This window comes from Corvus hawaiiensis, chromosome 1 (assembly GCF_020740725.1).
Source record: "Corvus hawaiiensis isolate bCorHaw1 chromosome 1, bCorHaw1.pri.cur, whole genome shotgun sequence".
NCBI classification, from domain to species: Eukaryota; Metazoa; Chordata; class Aves; order Passeriformes; family Corvidae; genus Corvus; species Corvus hawaiiensis.
The window spans coordinates 31,757,859-31,773,755 of NC_063213.1; the positions used below are offsets into that span (position 1 = coordinate 31,757,859).

Here is a 15,897-nt window from a genome sequence, read left to right on the forward strand (position 1 = left end):
GAAATACAATAGGACCACAATCACCAAGTACCACTCCCAGGAACTGGCGACTTATTAACAGGTAATCCTTGTTTGGGATATTAATAGCTACATTTCTTGAAAGCATTGGTACCTCTCTCAAAAGAAGATAATTACACTTTTATTAAAAAAACAAAAAAGCATGGAAGGCATGCAAAAACTGTCAGCTTAAGCATCTGAATACCTTAACATACTCCGGATCCCACTGTAAGCTTTGGCGGGCTAAAACCATTGAATCCTTCCATTTGCCCAGGCAGTACAGGGCAGTTGATTTGTTGCACAACAACACAGCTATGTCCCGGGAGCACCTAAAGATACGGTTTTAGCATTACTGTTTATTCACTTGAAAAAGGATCATACTTTATAGTTAGCGATATGAAAAAACTGAAAAAATTACACATTCACCCACGTAACAAAACTAGAGGTAAAAAACGTAGTTGTAGATAATAAAGATCATTTGAATATTGGCTATAAAATGTCTTAGAGACATCCTAATTATACCTTAGTGATACCCATAATGATAACCTGGTCTCTTCTGAAGCAGAAAGCCAACCCACTGGAATAATGAAGTATGAGGATTTAGAAAGAGTTCAGACCACCTCAATACACCTACATATGGCTCAGTGAAAGCCAGCAGCCGGGAATAGGGGAAAACAGACACATGAATGGAAGCTGTGGGATGGAAAGAGTACTAAACTCACCAAAAAACAACCTCAATGCATTTTAGCTTATCACCACATGGTGAAGTCAACAGAAAAATCCACATTTAAAATAAATGACTGGCTGGTGTTAAGTTAGGTTAACAGCAGTGTTAATATACAGTAGTAATGAATACTTAATAGTCAACATAATACTCAGCTATTTAATCATTAATAACATTAACAACTGATGTTAACTGAGGAGAAGCACTTAACATCTGGAAAGAAACACCCAAAGGAATTTTCTGCTGAAAAATTATTTTTAACAAGCCTCAGAATACTAAGAAGACCAAATAACAAGAACAAAGCAACCTGCAAGAATCATTTTACAGATAATCAAATGACTCATGTAACAACAGGCCAGGACATGGCAAAATCACAGCAGGATTAATCCACAACATGTCAACTAAGAAACAGAAGTAATTTAACAGAAACCAGAGCAGTTTATGGAAAATCAATTTGAGCTTTAATTGCACTAACTTATAATTGAAATTTATGTAAAAATATTCAGATTTAAGTCATTAATTAATCTCCCACATACATGTAATGAACAGGGTAACTATAAAAAGATACAAGAATATCAAGTGTTAGGCCAAAAAATAGAGTTTTGAATTAACTGTACAACTGTACATCTTAACATATTTCAGGCTTGTCTTGTGGTTTACATCTCACAATTCAAGAATACTTACGGGACCCATTGCATTAAATAACCAAGCGTTTGTAGAGCTTCATCATAGTTTTTGATGGCCAAAGAGTAATTTCCGTTTTTAAAATCCTGGTTCCCAGCTTGCCTCTTCAACTGTGCATATGTCATGGGATCCATGCTAAGGAAAACAAAAAAAAAAATTAAAAAAACAAAACCACTGACTTATTAGACACTTCTTTCTCTAAAATTGACTTAAATTTTTATCTTAGTTTTTGCATATTTGAAAAGGAGGACAAAAGAGCACATCTTCTCTGTTTGCTGCAGTTGGAATAGTAAAATAGAACTCAGATGACAGCCTCATCTTTGCTGTTGATGTCAACTTCCCACCTATTTTTTAATAAACTTCAGCTAACCAGATCTACCACCCATTTTTTTCAGTTTTTCTCCTCAGGTCTTACACTGTATCTTTTAAATTAAGATTCAAAATTATTTCAACGTGTGCACATAAACTCAATGCAGGAGGAAACATCTGAGAAAACAAACAGCATTTATATACTTAAGAAACACATGAAGCTATACATTTCAATTTATGAAACACAAAACTCATTTACTTGCTTTTTATTTATGACTTTTTTGTCCAGGTCCTTTGTCTAGACACTCAACAATCCAATGTATACAAAACTACTTAGAAACTTAATTACTGTAAGAAAATATTCTAACATAGTATAGTAATGGTGCGTGAGGCCCTTGAATCACACTTAGACAGTTATGAAAATGAAAATAGGAAGCGGCCAAAGAAAACAAACGTTGAAACCAGACTCAACTGTAACTTACTGAACTTATTTCATCATTAAAATTCTAAAATCAGGGTCATTAAACAAAACTAATCACATGGTCAGGCAGCTAGATGAAAGAAACAAACACAAGAGGAAAACCAGCTACATGTTGAGAAACAGCACACTAGAAACAGGCAAGAGAAATATCCAATGGTAAAGTGTTGTGTAGAATCGTTCTTCACAGATTGATTTTATTATTAAAAGCTGTTTCCATTACCTGTAAAAACCTGTATGAATCTCACAAATCTCGGTGCAATTAAGTAAGACTAATTCACCAAATAGGAATGCACAGATTTCCTTATTATCCAGGTATTAACAGGCCTGTAACAAAACCCATAAAATCTGTAACCTTCGCAACCTGCTAACATAATGTCAAGGTTTAGTCTTGGCAGGCAGCTAAACACCTCACAGACCTTAGCTCACACCCCCAATCCCCGAGCGGCATCGGGGAGAGAATCAGGGGAAAAAAGTAAAATTTGTGTGTTGACATAAAGAGAGTTAACAGGACAGAAAAGGAAGGGAAAATACTAGTACCGATACTACTAATAATAAACTTAGAATATACAAAACAATGAATGCACACTGCAATTGCTCACTACCCGCTGACCAATGTCCAGCCAGTTCCTGAGGAGCAGCCCCTGGACAGCTTTCCCTCCTAATTTATATACATGACATTCTACGGTACAGAGTATCCATTTGGCCAGTTCAGGTCAGCTGTCCTGGCTGTGTCCCCTCCCAGTTTCCTGAGCCCCCCTGCAGCTGACAGGGCAGCATCAGAAGCTGAAAAGTCCTTGACTTAGGGCAAACACGGCTCAGCAACTACTAAAAAAACGTCAGTGTGTTATCAACACTAACCTCATACTAAATCCAACACACAGAACTGTACCAGCTACTGAGTAGAAAATTATCCCAGCTGAAAGCAGGACTAAAATATCTGCAAGATCTCTTGACAACAGAGCAAACTAGGTATTTTTAAGTATATGAATTTACAGACAAAGCAAGAAACATTACTGACGTATTTTCTCTGTAGTATTCCTCATAACGAGCCTGAAACACTGAGAATTGGGGCTGTCTTGTGAACACAGAGGTATGATGAGGCACACTATGGATGGTACTGTGCCTTCACATCTATCCAGGCACAAAAAGCACTTGTCAGGCTCAAAATGAACTAAGCAGACAAAAGAGCAGCAGCCCACAACTCTGAGGAGGCAACAGCAGAAGAACCAGGTGCAACCATAAAGCTCAGATCCAAACTTCTTCAGACTGACTGGGAAATGACCTGTCAGAAGTTATGTCTTAATTAAACACATAAACAGTCCATGCTAATGTCTGTAATCAAATCATCACCTTGCTAATTCCAGGGAAGCACCAAGAACAGATTAAATCCTGGCTAAAAATTAAATTGAAGAAAAAGAGGTCCCATCTACATGGGGGAGATAAAACAACCAGTCATGCTAGAGGAGTAATTTTTACATTTATCCCAGGCAAATTAAGTAATCACTTTACTGAGCAACGTATGTACAGCATACACTTTAAAAATACTACTTCTCCAGACAGCCAACTAAGTGTACTCATAACATATTCAGGACTTCTTTTACACTGCATGGTATGAGCATTATCAAGGTGAGAAAAAGGAAAAAATAGAGCAACAGAACAAAGGAAAAAAAACAAGTGCTAAAAGATGGTTCTACCTCATCTTTTGTGTAATTCTTTCAGATTTCAATTCTTTATCATCCAAAAGTTTGAGAAATTATTATCTCAAGAATAATACCAAAATAGTTCAGCTACACAGCAGTTTCTTCAAGAAAGAATACATGTGAACCGGTGGTTTTCTAAATTATGGCTGAATTTCAAGGTTTTTCTTTTTTTTTAAGAAAACTATGCTGCTGCTCAGTGTGATTTTTTCCCCCAGAATTATACTTTTATCTTACTTTTCTTTGGAATATACTAAAAGTACAAGTACAAATAAAAGATATTTACAAGACATTTAAAAGATTGTTCTTTCCACAGTACAGCAGAAGCAGCAACAAGCATTTTAAAAGGCCTTTCAAACGTGTCCTGTGCTGAGAAATTCTGGAACTGAATTCCCTGTTTCAGACCAGAGGGCGGCATGCCCTCCCCTTTCCAGGCAACAGGAATTTTCACCAGAACACAATTTCTCATCCTTTTCCAGATCTGGAGTTTCCCAGCCAAACCTTCAAACTGTAGATCTTTTGAATAACTGGGACGTCTGCTGAGGGCTTTAGCAACTACACCCAAGTTTGCAGACCCAAGAGATACAGTGGGCATGCAAATCTGACATCTAAGTTAATGATCCAAAAGAATTGCCGTGCAGACTAGCACAGCATGTCCTGCTATTGCTCAACATCTTCCTGCAGCATAAACAATTTTAACTCAAAACCAGTGGACTAACTGAGGGCCTATTATGTAAAGTCTGTTGAGAGTGAGGAGCATTAAACAAAACTATTGTCTATTACTCTGCCTTAACTGCACAGGTAAAAGTCAAAGCTGTATCTGGATATAACTATAGATAGAATTTTTGGGGGTAAGTGCTGTGGGTTAACCCTGGTGGGTAGCTAAGTGCTTGCATCCCTTCCCCCCCCCCCCCCCCCGCCCCGCCCAGTGGGATGGGGAAAGAGAAAAGCAAGAAGTAAAGCCAAGAAAATGTGTAGGTCAAGATAAAAATTGTTCAGTAACCAAAAGAGACTTGGAAGAAGAGAGAAAGAAAACAAAACAAGTGATGCAAAGGCAATCATTAACCACCTCCCCTACACAGAATAATGCCCATCCAGTTCCCAAGACAGGGAAGGCTAACCCCCTAAATCCCCTCCTCTGCATTATCATTGCTGAGCATGATCCTACATGGCACTGACTATCCCTTCAGTCAGCTGGGGTCATCTGCCCAGTTGTGTCCCCTCCCAGCCTCTTGTGCACCCCCCAAATCTATTCACCTGGAGGCAGAGTGAGGAACAGAGAAGGCCCCAACACTGTGCAAACACTGCTCAGCAACAGCTAAAACATTACTGTGTTATCAGCATTGTTTTGCTCACAAATTTAAAGCACCATACCAGCTACTATGAAGAAAATTAACTCCATCCCAGCCAGACACCTGTTCCCCTCATGAAGTGGGGATTTCTCCTAAGCTATGGAGTCTATGAAACACATAAAGGTGTGGGGACACCCTAAGGTCTAGAAGTGCATTGTTCAGACCTTATCAATCACAGAAATAAAACAGAAACAAAACAAACAAAAAAATCAGATAACAAGATCTACTTTGTTTAGGTTTTTTATGACTCCTGAGACCAGCAGCACAACCATGACAGCAAAACGAAGCACATTAATTTTTACTCACAGAATTAAAACAAAAGATTATACAGTTATGTCAGAAACAATCTGCTCCAAACCCTACCGCTGCCAGTGGTCAAAATTTCCATTTACTTTACGTGTTGTCAACTCTTATGTTACTGTGCTGGTCAGTGTCCCACTGAACTGCTTCAGTCAGACTGCTCTCAGAAGCAGGGCAGATTTCGAGTGGTTCCAATGCTAAGTTTTGATTCCCCTCGCTTCAGAAGATAATTTTGAAAACACAAATGGATGCTGCCCAGAAAAGCCATTTGTCACTATTGAAAAATGTTGTATTCCTTATGCCAGCTATCGGTCACAAGAGGCCAGCTTGTGCTTTCTGAACATCTGAAGCTGGCAGTGCTAAAAACTTTAGAAATTTGAGAGTGAACCTGAGCCATTGGTTTTTCTGTCTGCATCTGCTTTACACTTTTTAAAAAGAGAAACTGCATGACAGTGTTAAATTCACAGGAAAAAAAGTACAAGGGCAACACAGCCATGCTTTTATTATTGTTGATCCTGAAAGTTAAGCTTTAAGGATACATCCGTATGGCATTACTCAGTGGCAGAATAAAAACATTATTCTCTGGACACAGTAGATTTTCATAAAGCAAGCAGCAAATGAAATACAGCAATCTCAGGAGCTCTGCATCTGAATTAAAAGAATGGTGACAAATAAGAATCCTATTTTCAGGAGATCTGACTTCTAAAGACTGTGCTTTCCTCAGTCCTATTAAGCAGATGAATCATTCATTCTTCCTCATTAACCCAAAAAGCAGACATTGCAAACTGACAATAGGCAGTGAGAGAAAAAGCCCAACAATGCATCTACACTATGGCTTTAGTTACAACTAAATACATTTCATCAGCATTCGAATAATTCATGTTTTCTCAACAGGAAACCTTAGGACTCTACTAGCTCTCGTTCAACAAAAGCATGCTGGCTCCAAGAGCATGATGCCACCAAGAAAGAACTGTCATGTCACCCCTTCTGCTACAGCAGTCGGACTCCAGCAGCCACGTGCCCACCACTGGCACGAACCTGCAGGCAGCCCTGCAGTCACCCAGCAAAAGGACACTGCATTCAGGTCTTCCAAATGACACTTCCCTTGTGACCTGATATAGGCATATGTGAATGTCAGGGCAGATCCAGTAAAAGAAGGAAAAATATAGGCTGACAAGGCTGTAAGAGGCCGTAACCATGGCAGTGCTCTGCCTGCTAGCCAGTTTTACCTGTTTTCCTGACAACAACAGCTACCAAAGACATATTTAGAGAACACAGACTCCTTTGAATGTGTATAAGCCTAACCTTGACAGTGAAAAGCAGGGAAAAATGTACTTCTCTCAGTTTTCCACTGAATGCTGAAAAGTCAAATGAAAAATCTGGAAATCACCTGTACTTTCAGAGGAGACCCTGAAGAAACAGCAGAGACAAAAATGAACAGCTTTTAACTGACCAGGCTACAAGCAGACACATTTGGAAAGCTCCCGTAGAAGAGAGGAAAGAAGCTGAGATTTAGACATGGACATCCTCATGGATCTGTTTAGTCTGAAAAAGGTCACAGTGGTATTTGCAACTATCTGAACAATAATTTAATTGAATATTCAGCCAGTGTCTCACGAAGAGAGATACTGAAGATGAACAAGAACATGAAGATCTCATGTTCAGCCCTTGTAAAATGTGAGCTCATGTTGGAGAAACTGGTCAACTCAAATGAAGAGCCTATAATTTAGACAGCTTCTCATTAGACATCCCTACCATTAGGGATATATTCAGATAAATAGATGGAGATAGCCTATCTATAGATAGATTCTCACTCAGCCCTATGAAACAAGAAAAAAAATAAAATTCTGTAAGAAGTCACATTGCCAGATTTGTAACAGACCTTGGAAGTGCCAAAGACCCTTTGCTCCCAGTAAAAGCCAGCACCACTTCGAAAATGATGAATGAGATTCTAAAGCAGATTTCGATTAGATTAGGGTAATCAGAGCAGAATAGTGATAGCTTTTTATCAGTTATTATGTTGTCCTGAACTCAGCACAAATTGGACCAAATGAAGTTTCTTTACTGCTTCTGGGCTCTATGGCCAGCCAGCATCCCATACATCACAGTACTCCAAAGATAAAGACAGCATGCATCTCTGGAGCTGTTTGCCTCTAAAAAGACAAAGCAAACCATTTCCCAGGTAAGAGAATAGAGAGAAAACTTTATTGGGTTGTTTCAGTCTGAACTGGAGACATGTACACAACCTCCATCACTGGACACAAGCAATCCTCAACACCACTTGCAGAGTTTTGCTTCTCCAGATATCCTTCCTTCCTAAGTGTTCAGGCAGAAGTAGTACTAGGGGAAATCAAGCTACTGTTCTGTAGCTCCACCGCTGCAGTGCCACACTGAATCAGTACACCCTGACAGCACAAAGCACCTCTCACTATTGAGAAGGGATTCTCACCTGAACTGGGTCTAGCGTGCAAGAACTATTTCTGTATTTTAGAAGCCAGCTGTGAGACTTCTGAGTTCAGGCTGTGCTTCCAAATGATGTTAAATGGCTGGGGTGAGAGAGCAGAGAATGAGACAGAATATCCCACGCTGCACTTCATTTTATACCAAGCTTTTCCCTGGAAATGTGCTCTGTAGTAAACTGATGATTGAAGGGCACAGACATTGTCAGAAACAAGACAAACATCCTTATCAACATTTGGCAAATGCAGCCCAGGACTCGATTAGCACAGATGTCTCAAAGGCCTGTTAACACCTCAAACACCACATACAAACCAGATAGGGAAGACGTGTGCAAGGTCTGAATGAAACAAGGGATATAAGTGGAATACACACACAACAAGAGTCTGGGCGAGGGCCCTGTTCTGGGCATATCTGGCCTGAATGACCTCCTGAGGTCCTCCTTTTTCAGATTACCACTGTATGTTGCTTTCTGTTGCTTTCTGTTTGTGCAAACTGTCAGAAAGCAATTGCTATTAATAACAAAGCCCAGCTACCTGATGTCTCCAGCTAGCCACGTACCAAACTCACAGCTGACACAGCTTCGCAGCTCAGCTCTTCAGATGCGTGAGTACCAAACAGGACTACAGAAACGGGACCCAAACCCAGCCAGAAGTTGGGCCAGCCCTGCTGGTGAGCAGAAAACCATGCAAAACCTCAATACGTGGACACTGAAATGTTACTGATCTTTACAGCAGGGATTTGTGGTTCACTTGCACACAGGAAAGGTTACCAGGCAAGGAAGTGACACAGCAAGGAAATGGACATCAGAAGCATATCACCAGGAACAAGACACCACCTTTCACAAAAAGAGATGGGTGCACACACCCCAGGACACCAGCTCTGTACCTACTTTAGACCCTGGGAAACCCATGGACAGGGCAACAGAAACCTGACAGACCAGCATGACATTCTATGGTATGGAATATCCCTTTGGACAGTTCGGGTTAGCTGTCCCAGCTGTGTCCCCTGCTAGCTTCCTGTGCCCCCACCCAGCCTCCCCACTGGTGGGACAAGCTGATAAATGCTTGACTTAGGATAAGCACTGCTTAGCAACAGCAAAAACATCAGTGTTTTATCAACATTATTCTCATCCTAAATCCAAAGCACAGCACCGTACGAGCTATTAGGAAGAAAATTAACTCTATCCCAGCCAAAACCAGATGACACCTCAGAACATCCTTCCTCCTTTCCTCGCAAGCTGAACTCAGGCCAAACACATGTGACTAGCCTTCCTTGAAGACTGCTTCACAGCTTGCAGCAGCAATAGGTCTGGCCTTGCTCCCCAGCACATCCTGTTTTGTTAAAGGAAACAAAACAGGCTTCTTTGCCTTCAGCTTCAAATGATTTTTCCTTCTTTGTAACCTACCGATAACAAGTTATACCTAAGAAAACATAAGGTTGAGCCATGTCTGGAGTTGCTTTTTCAAGAAACAGATCTGTTTATACATACAAATACCTATGATTTACAGTAAATTAAGAAAATACTTGCATTTTCCCTTTTATATACAAAAAAAAGATGCAAAAGTATGTTCAATATTCTGTTCGCGCAGTGTCATTACTATGTCAACACAAAAACCACCAAAACCTCACAAGAGTGGGAAAAGTTAACCTTCCTGTTTCTCTCTGAAATAACAATCTTAAAATCCCTAGTCTAGCTCAGCCATTCAAGACCTAACTCAGTCCAAGAGGGAGATGTTTACGCTGCTGGAGTTGTTTGCTCAGCCTAGCAATGTTCCTGTCATCATTATCCTGCTCTTCTTTGCACTGGTGTGGCCTCACCTTGAATACTGTGTGCAGTTTCAGGCACCACAAAATCAAAAAGACATTAAGCTGTTAGGGAGCATCCAAAGGACCACGAGGATGGTGAAGGGTCTGAAGACGAAGCTGTATGGGGAGCGGCTGAGGTCACTTGGTTCGTTCAGTCTGGAGGAGACTGAGGGGACATCTCGTTGCACTCCGCAACTTCCTCGTGAGGAGAAGAGGAAGGGCAGACACTGATCTCTTCTCCGTGGTGCCCACTAACAGGACCTGAGAGAATGGCCTGAAGCTGAGTCAGGGGAGGTTTAGATTGAATAACAGAAAGAGGTTCCCCAGGGAAGTGGTCACAGCATCAAGCCTGTCTCAGTTAAGAAGCATTTGGACAACGCTCTCAGGCACATGGTGTGATTATTAGGGTGGGTGTCCTGTGAGGGGCCAGGACTTGGACTCAATGATCCTGAAAAGTTGGAAGGTGAGTCTTCAACTCAGCATTTCTTATGATTCTATGACCAGGTAAGAGAAACAGCAACCAACAGCCTGCATATTTCCTTTGTATAGATTCACTCCAGAGGGTATTGACTCTGGAATGAGGAAAAAACAAACGAAAAATACCTCAAGACCAAAACACCAAGACTGCCCTAACACCAAGGTTTTCAAGCGTGTGCAGTCCACAGCCAGTGCTTGACAAATCTTAATTGCATGTTGGTAAAAAAACACTGGTAGGAAATACTCCCTCTGGCATGTTTTCATGGGAAAGCAAAGCCTCTTCTCATTCGCAATAAATCTGAAGTTAATTCTCTGTAAATCGCCAAAAAAAAAAATACAAAAGCTGGTGAGAGATCCTTTTGCATTTATTCTTTTGCAGTGCACACTGTGCTCAAACTCCTTTCCAGCTGAAAAAGTCTGTTTTGTTAAGTGACCACTCCACGACCTTGTAGAAGAGTTTTGCTTTTCAGGGAAAGGATCCAAAACCACTGAAGACAATGCTTCGCTCCGGGCTACGCTAAAGGAGTTCTCCCTCTTCTTTTCAAGCACGGACACGGCATCACATCTCCCCCAGCTCCTCCGCGCAAACCGTACCAGGCCAACACACACTCCCAGATGCCTGGCCGGAGCAAGAATGCACTCTTCCCCTTCTCCTTCAACCACCCCACACATTCCCTGGCAGGCTTCCCAACCAGCACAGCCACCCCCGCTGCCCACACGCCAAATCCCGCACCCACGCTCCTCCTCGGGGCAGCACGTCCCCTCTCCGGAACTGCTCCAATAAGCAGGAAGCTCCCAGCAGCTCCACCGAGATGGGAAGCCACCCCCAGGAGGCCGCGGCTGCCCCCGCGCTGCACGAAGCACCGACGGAGCAGCGCGGGGGGCGCGGGCAGCTCCCGCTGCGGCGGCTCTCCCGCCGCACCCCGGCATCCCGCACGGAGCGGCGGGCGGCCGATCCCCGCGCCCGCCTTACCGGGGAAGTGAGGGGAGTACAAGGGGTCGCCAAGGAAGCGCATCTACCTGCCCGCCCGTCCCCCGCCGCCGCCGGGGCGCGCTCCGCTTGTCGCCCTTAAACTCTCCGCCCCGCGTCCCGCCCCCGCCGCCCGCGTCACCGGGGAAGGGGGGGAATCGAAACAAATCCATCGCCCTCGGGAAATCGAAACGACACCGCCCCGCCCGCGGGGGATGTCCGTCCCCCCCCCGACCCGCAGTGGGGGTGGGTCGTACCAGGAGTCCATCTCCGCGGCGGAACGTTCAGGAAGTGGCTCTGGGATGGCTTTGGGCTCCCTCCGCAGCGGGAAGTGTAGAAAGTGCCATTTTTTAAAATGACGTTAGCGGTGCCTTCAGGATACTTGGAAAATCAGCGTTCGTCCGCGCCAGGGGCACCCCGCGTCCTGAGGCGCCGTGCTGTCCCTCTGGCTTCTCACGGCAGCCCCCGCTTAGAGGAAGCTGTGGCTGCTTTGGACTTCCACTGTGCAGGGATCACCTGGGGAATGAAGGCTTGTCCTCCTGCGATGCAGTCGTTTGCTAATTTATCGTTTCCCATGGTCTTTTCACACTGTGAAGAGCGGCTCAATAAGCCAAAGATGAGTACTTCACAGGAGATCGATCGTTCAATAATTCACCTCCCTGTGAATCACGTTTCTAAGCGAGTTTTTCTCTGGCATTGAGTATTATCGCCTGCACGTCTTCCCCTGTATTCGGGAGGGCTGGGATGGAGTTAATTTCGCCGCCAGCAGCCCCCAGCGTGCTGTGCTTTGCTTTGGGAGCTAAAAAGTGTTGATAACACACCGGTGCTTTGGCCACTCATCTCCAGCATTCCTCCCTCACCAGTAGGCTGGGGGTGGGCAAGATCTTGGGAGGGGACACAGCCAGGACAGCTGGCCCAAACTGGCCAAAAGGATATTCCAGAACATATGACGCTTATTCAAATATAAAAGCTAATTGCAAGGAGTATGAAAGTGGGGCATTCATTATTTGCATTTGCCTTCCAGAGCAACCTCTACACACGCTGAAGCCCTACCTCCCAGGACATGGCCGGATGTTGCTTGCTGATGGGAAGTTGAGAGTAATCTTTTGGAGTTTTTTACCTTTGCTTGAGCTTCCACTTTAATAAACTGCCTTTATGTTGACCCATGAGGGTTTTTTCCATGTTAGTTCCTTCCCCCTCCATTCTGCTTAGGAGGGGAGTGACAGAGCAGCTTGATGGCCTCTTGATTTCCCGACAAAATGAACCCATCACAGTCCTTTTGATGCCCAATATGGGGCATGAAAGAACAAGAGTTTTATAAGAAGTGCGCTACAGCTGTATGGTTATTCAGCATCAAGCTCCTATGCAGGTCACAGAGATTGTTGGCTGCACTGCTTATTTCTTTATTTAGTTGAGCTTGAGAACATGTTAATAAAAACAATGGCTCTGTCCTTTGCCCTGGTATTTCTGGCCTTGCTCTTCTGGAGGAAGTATCTTGTGGAAACATTGGCTTTCACAGGTAGTAAAATGTAAGAAATATTATGTATCAGAATATGTTAGGAAATATTATGTGCAAATACATTAAGAATAACTTTGCTATGCAGATATTAACTAGTTAACATTATAACTAGGGTCAAAGTTACAAGATGCTTATATAGCTTGAGTTATAAGATACCAATATAACCTGAATCATAACTTTCTGTACAATGTAATAGCTAGTATATGATTAACTAATCGCTTAATGCTTAAATAAATGGAAACTCACCAGGTGAATAATCTCAAAAATAGACAAGTATCGCTATATTGGGAAGCAGCAGGATGTACTAATGAGAAATTGGCAAATGTAAAGTCAGTTAGCCACAAAATGGGGAATTTAAACCAGTTAGATCCAGAAAGACCAAGAAACGCCATAACTGTGCGTGCTCCGAAGACAAGGTTGAAAAGTTCAGATGAGAGGAAGACCTTGAGCCTTCATTGAAGAAGACCCCCGAAGACCCCCACAATCACGTTATGCATGCTCTAAAAGGCAGATTGGGGGAGGAACTATGTTAATCCCTTCTAAGAAAATGTAAATCAGTTCTTAGAAAAATTATGCATATGCATTGTGGTTTATTAGTATGTATAATGTTAAAGCATATAAACTGGAAGTTTGTGTAAGTTTGTGTGCCTCTGGCCACGGCCAAGCACCCAGCGCTGTCGGTTTTGCTCTAAGTGACCCTTGTCCCCTATTGTCCCTTATTAAATATATAAAACCCCAAAAACAGGAATGGGCTTCGTTTCTCACAATGAGGAAATATATATCTCTCTCCATAACCGGGAATGATGCAGATGTTTTTATTGTGCCGGCTTCTGAGGTCCTTGTTCATCCCAACATGAGCTGTTTAATACTACTAATTAACACCGTTAGCATATTATGGGGTTTGTGGAATCCGATATCATCCTGATCTAGGAGAAGACAATTTTTGGATGAAGTGATACTGAAATGTGCCCTGAGACAGCTGGTCCTGGGGTGCAGGGTGTGTGGAAGGATTTGGGCAGATTCCTGGGGCAGTTATCACCTACTAAATCCTGGAAATTCACACCTGAAGAGGCAGGTTTCCCTGGCAAATTGATGTGCCACAAACGGATAGAAAGGTGCCTTGCCTATCCCAGTGAAAACCAGCAGCTTCTAGTACTGTACTGGGTCCTGGCCTGTACCTATGGAGCCAGTTCAGTACTCTCAGAGGAATGTGGTTGAGACAGGAACAACTACAGCAATTCTCCCAGTACTGAAAAAGAAACAGTGGATGAAGAAATAAATGGATCCATATTGTCAATTAGTAAAGGAGGAGGAGGAAGAAGAGTAAAGGTCTGATCAAGAAGCTGGTCCTTTGACAAATGGTAGGAAAAATGGGTGCTAATGTCTTCACAAATGGCTCTGGAAGATTGGGTTTGGGCCCTTCACTAATGGTAGAAGAAGTGGGTTTTAATTTCTTCACTAATGCCTAGGTGTGAAAGAACTTAACCACAGAAGTAAAAGGCCTTGGTAGGCATTGGTGTACAGTATACTCTGGTGTCATCAGGCTACAGGGGCACAAAGCACATCTGGATCTCTTCAGTGATCGAGGGGTGCCAAGAATTGTCTGTATAGAAGGCAGAGTAACCAGTATGCCTACTACAACCCTACTTCCCAGGAAGTGTCTGGATATTGCCTGCTGGGACATAGAGAACAAATCGTTTGTTATTCTTTGCTTCTGCACTCAGCCATTGTTTTTGCTTTATTAAACTGACTTTGTCTTGACCCGTGAGGGTTTTTCACCACTTTATTCCCCACCTCTGTTCCTGCTGAGGACTGATAGAGTGGCTTTGGTGGTCACCTGGTTCCCAGCCAAGGTCAACTCATCCCGTTCTCATTTAAAAATGGATTTCTGCTACTCATCCATCTTCTGCACTGAGATTTCATATAAATTACCCTGCTATCCATTAAGGGACTAGAGAAATGACATAATACTAACCTTGGCACAGATGGTTTTGTATCACCTGGCTCCTAGTGGAGTGCATCAAAATAACAGGCAAGGCCACTTTTAAAGAAGGCAGTGAAAATACAGCCAAAATTTGTTTGTAGCTGCATCCACACAAGGTGGGAAAAGTACAGTGTAAACTTGTCTCTTAAGTGACTTAAAGAAATCAAAGTACATGGGTGGGATTTCGGAGTTCTTAATCAGGCAAAAGTGCCTGAGTGAATCAACACGATATAAATGTTGAGAGGAGTGAGTGGCTGAGAGATCCTAATATAGGAATGAGTGGCTGATGGATGCTAATATATCTGGAATTTCTTGTAACCTCCTGTAAGGCCCCAAAAAATTTGCTAGATGGGACTTTTAGAAGGGCTTAAAGTTGTTCATGTACTCTTGAGTTAGGCGCATGAGAGAAATACTGACAAGATATGCTCGAAAGGTCAAAACAATAAAAAATACTTTACTGGCCACTTTAGAAAATCAGAGAACTTTAGCAAAAGGTTTAAAGCAGCATTCAGCCAACATGAAACACTTCCCAAAGCATTAACTTGGCCCATTCAACTTAGCAAACTCTAAGCCTGTTCAGTTTTAAGTTACTCAAAAATTCCAAGAGGAAATTAGAAGAAGAAGAGAGAAAGACAGAAAAGATACAGAAAAGGACACATACAGCTACCCACTACTGGGTTCCAGCTGCGTTCAGATAGAAGTTCCAAGAGGAGGTAGGGTCAAGACATATGCTTGCCTCATGTTCAGCTTTAAATACACCTTGGCCTTCCTGGGTCCTTCCCCCGAGTCTTCTGGTCATTTGGTCACTCTGGAGCTGGGTTAGGGGGCTCCAGAGGCAGGTGTAGAGATTTCCTCTGCTGTGCCAGGGACTGTTGGGCTGGGATACAGGCTCTAGGGCAGGAGGGGTGTACAGGGTAGTGCACTGCCTCGCCAGGGCAAGGCTCACCTGCCTCTTCCCCCATACACATGCATCCCAAAATGTCTCGAGACATCAATCTTTACAGTCTCTGACACCTCTAAACTCCCCATCATTGTTATTTAGGGATGTGCAGACAGAGAAACCAAGGACCAACCATTTTAATACCAATGCAGAAAGTGGAACTCATTGCTTTTTGACTCAGAAGGGACTCTGACCTA

General features: G+C 42.9%; 1 protein-coding gene across 2 annotated transcripts in view; it reads right to left on the reverse strand.

Moving 5' to 3' along the window:
* TRANK1 (tetratricopeptide repeat and ankyrin repeat containing 1) overlaps positions 1-11,361 on the reverse strand; it is a 48,708-nt gene extending 37,347 nt beyond the window's left edge. The window contains exons 1-3 of one of the 2 annotated variants that reach the window (XM_048298745.1): positions 11,308-11,361; positions 1,406-1,540; positions 203-326 (exon numbers count right to left, since the gene is read on the reverse strand). In XM_048298745.1, the coding sequence (XP_048154702.1) occupies positions 203-326; positions 1,406-1,539 (258 nt within the window). In that variant the 5' untranslated portion in view covers position 1,540; positions 11,308-11,361. Of the gene's footprint in view, positions 1-202; positions 327-1,405; positions 1,541-11,260; positions 11,281-11,307 lie in introns of those variants that run through there. The other variant, XM_048298752.1, reaches the window with a different exon arrangement.
* Between the last annotated feature and the right edge of the window lie 4,536 nt (positions 11,362-15,897).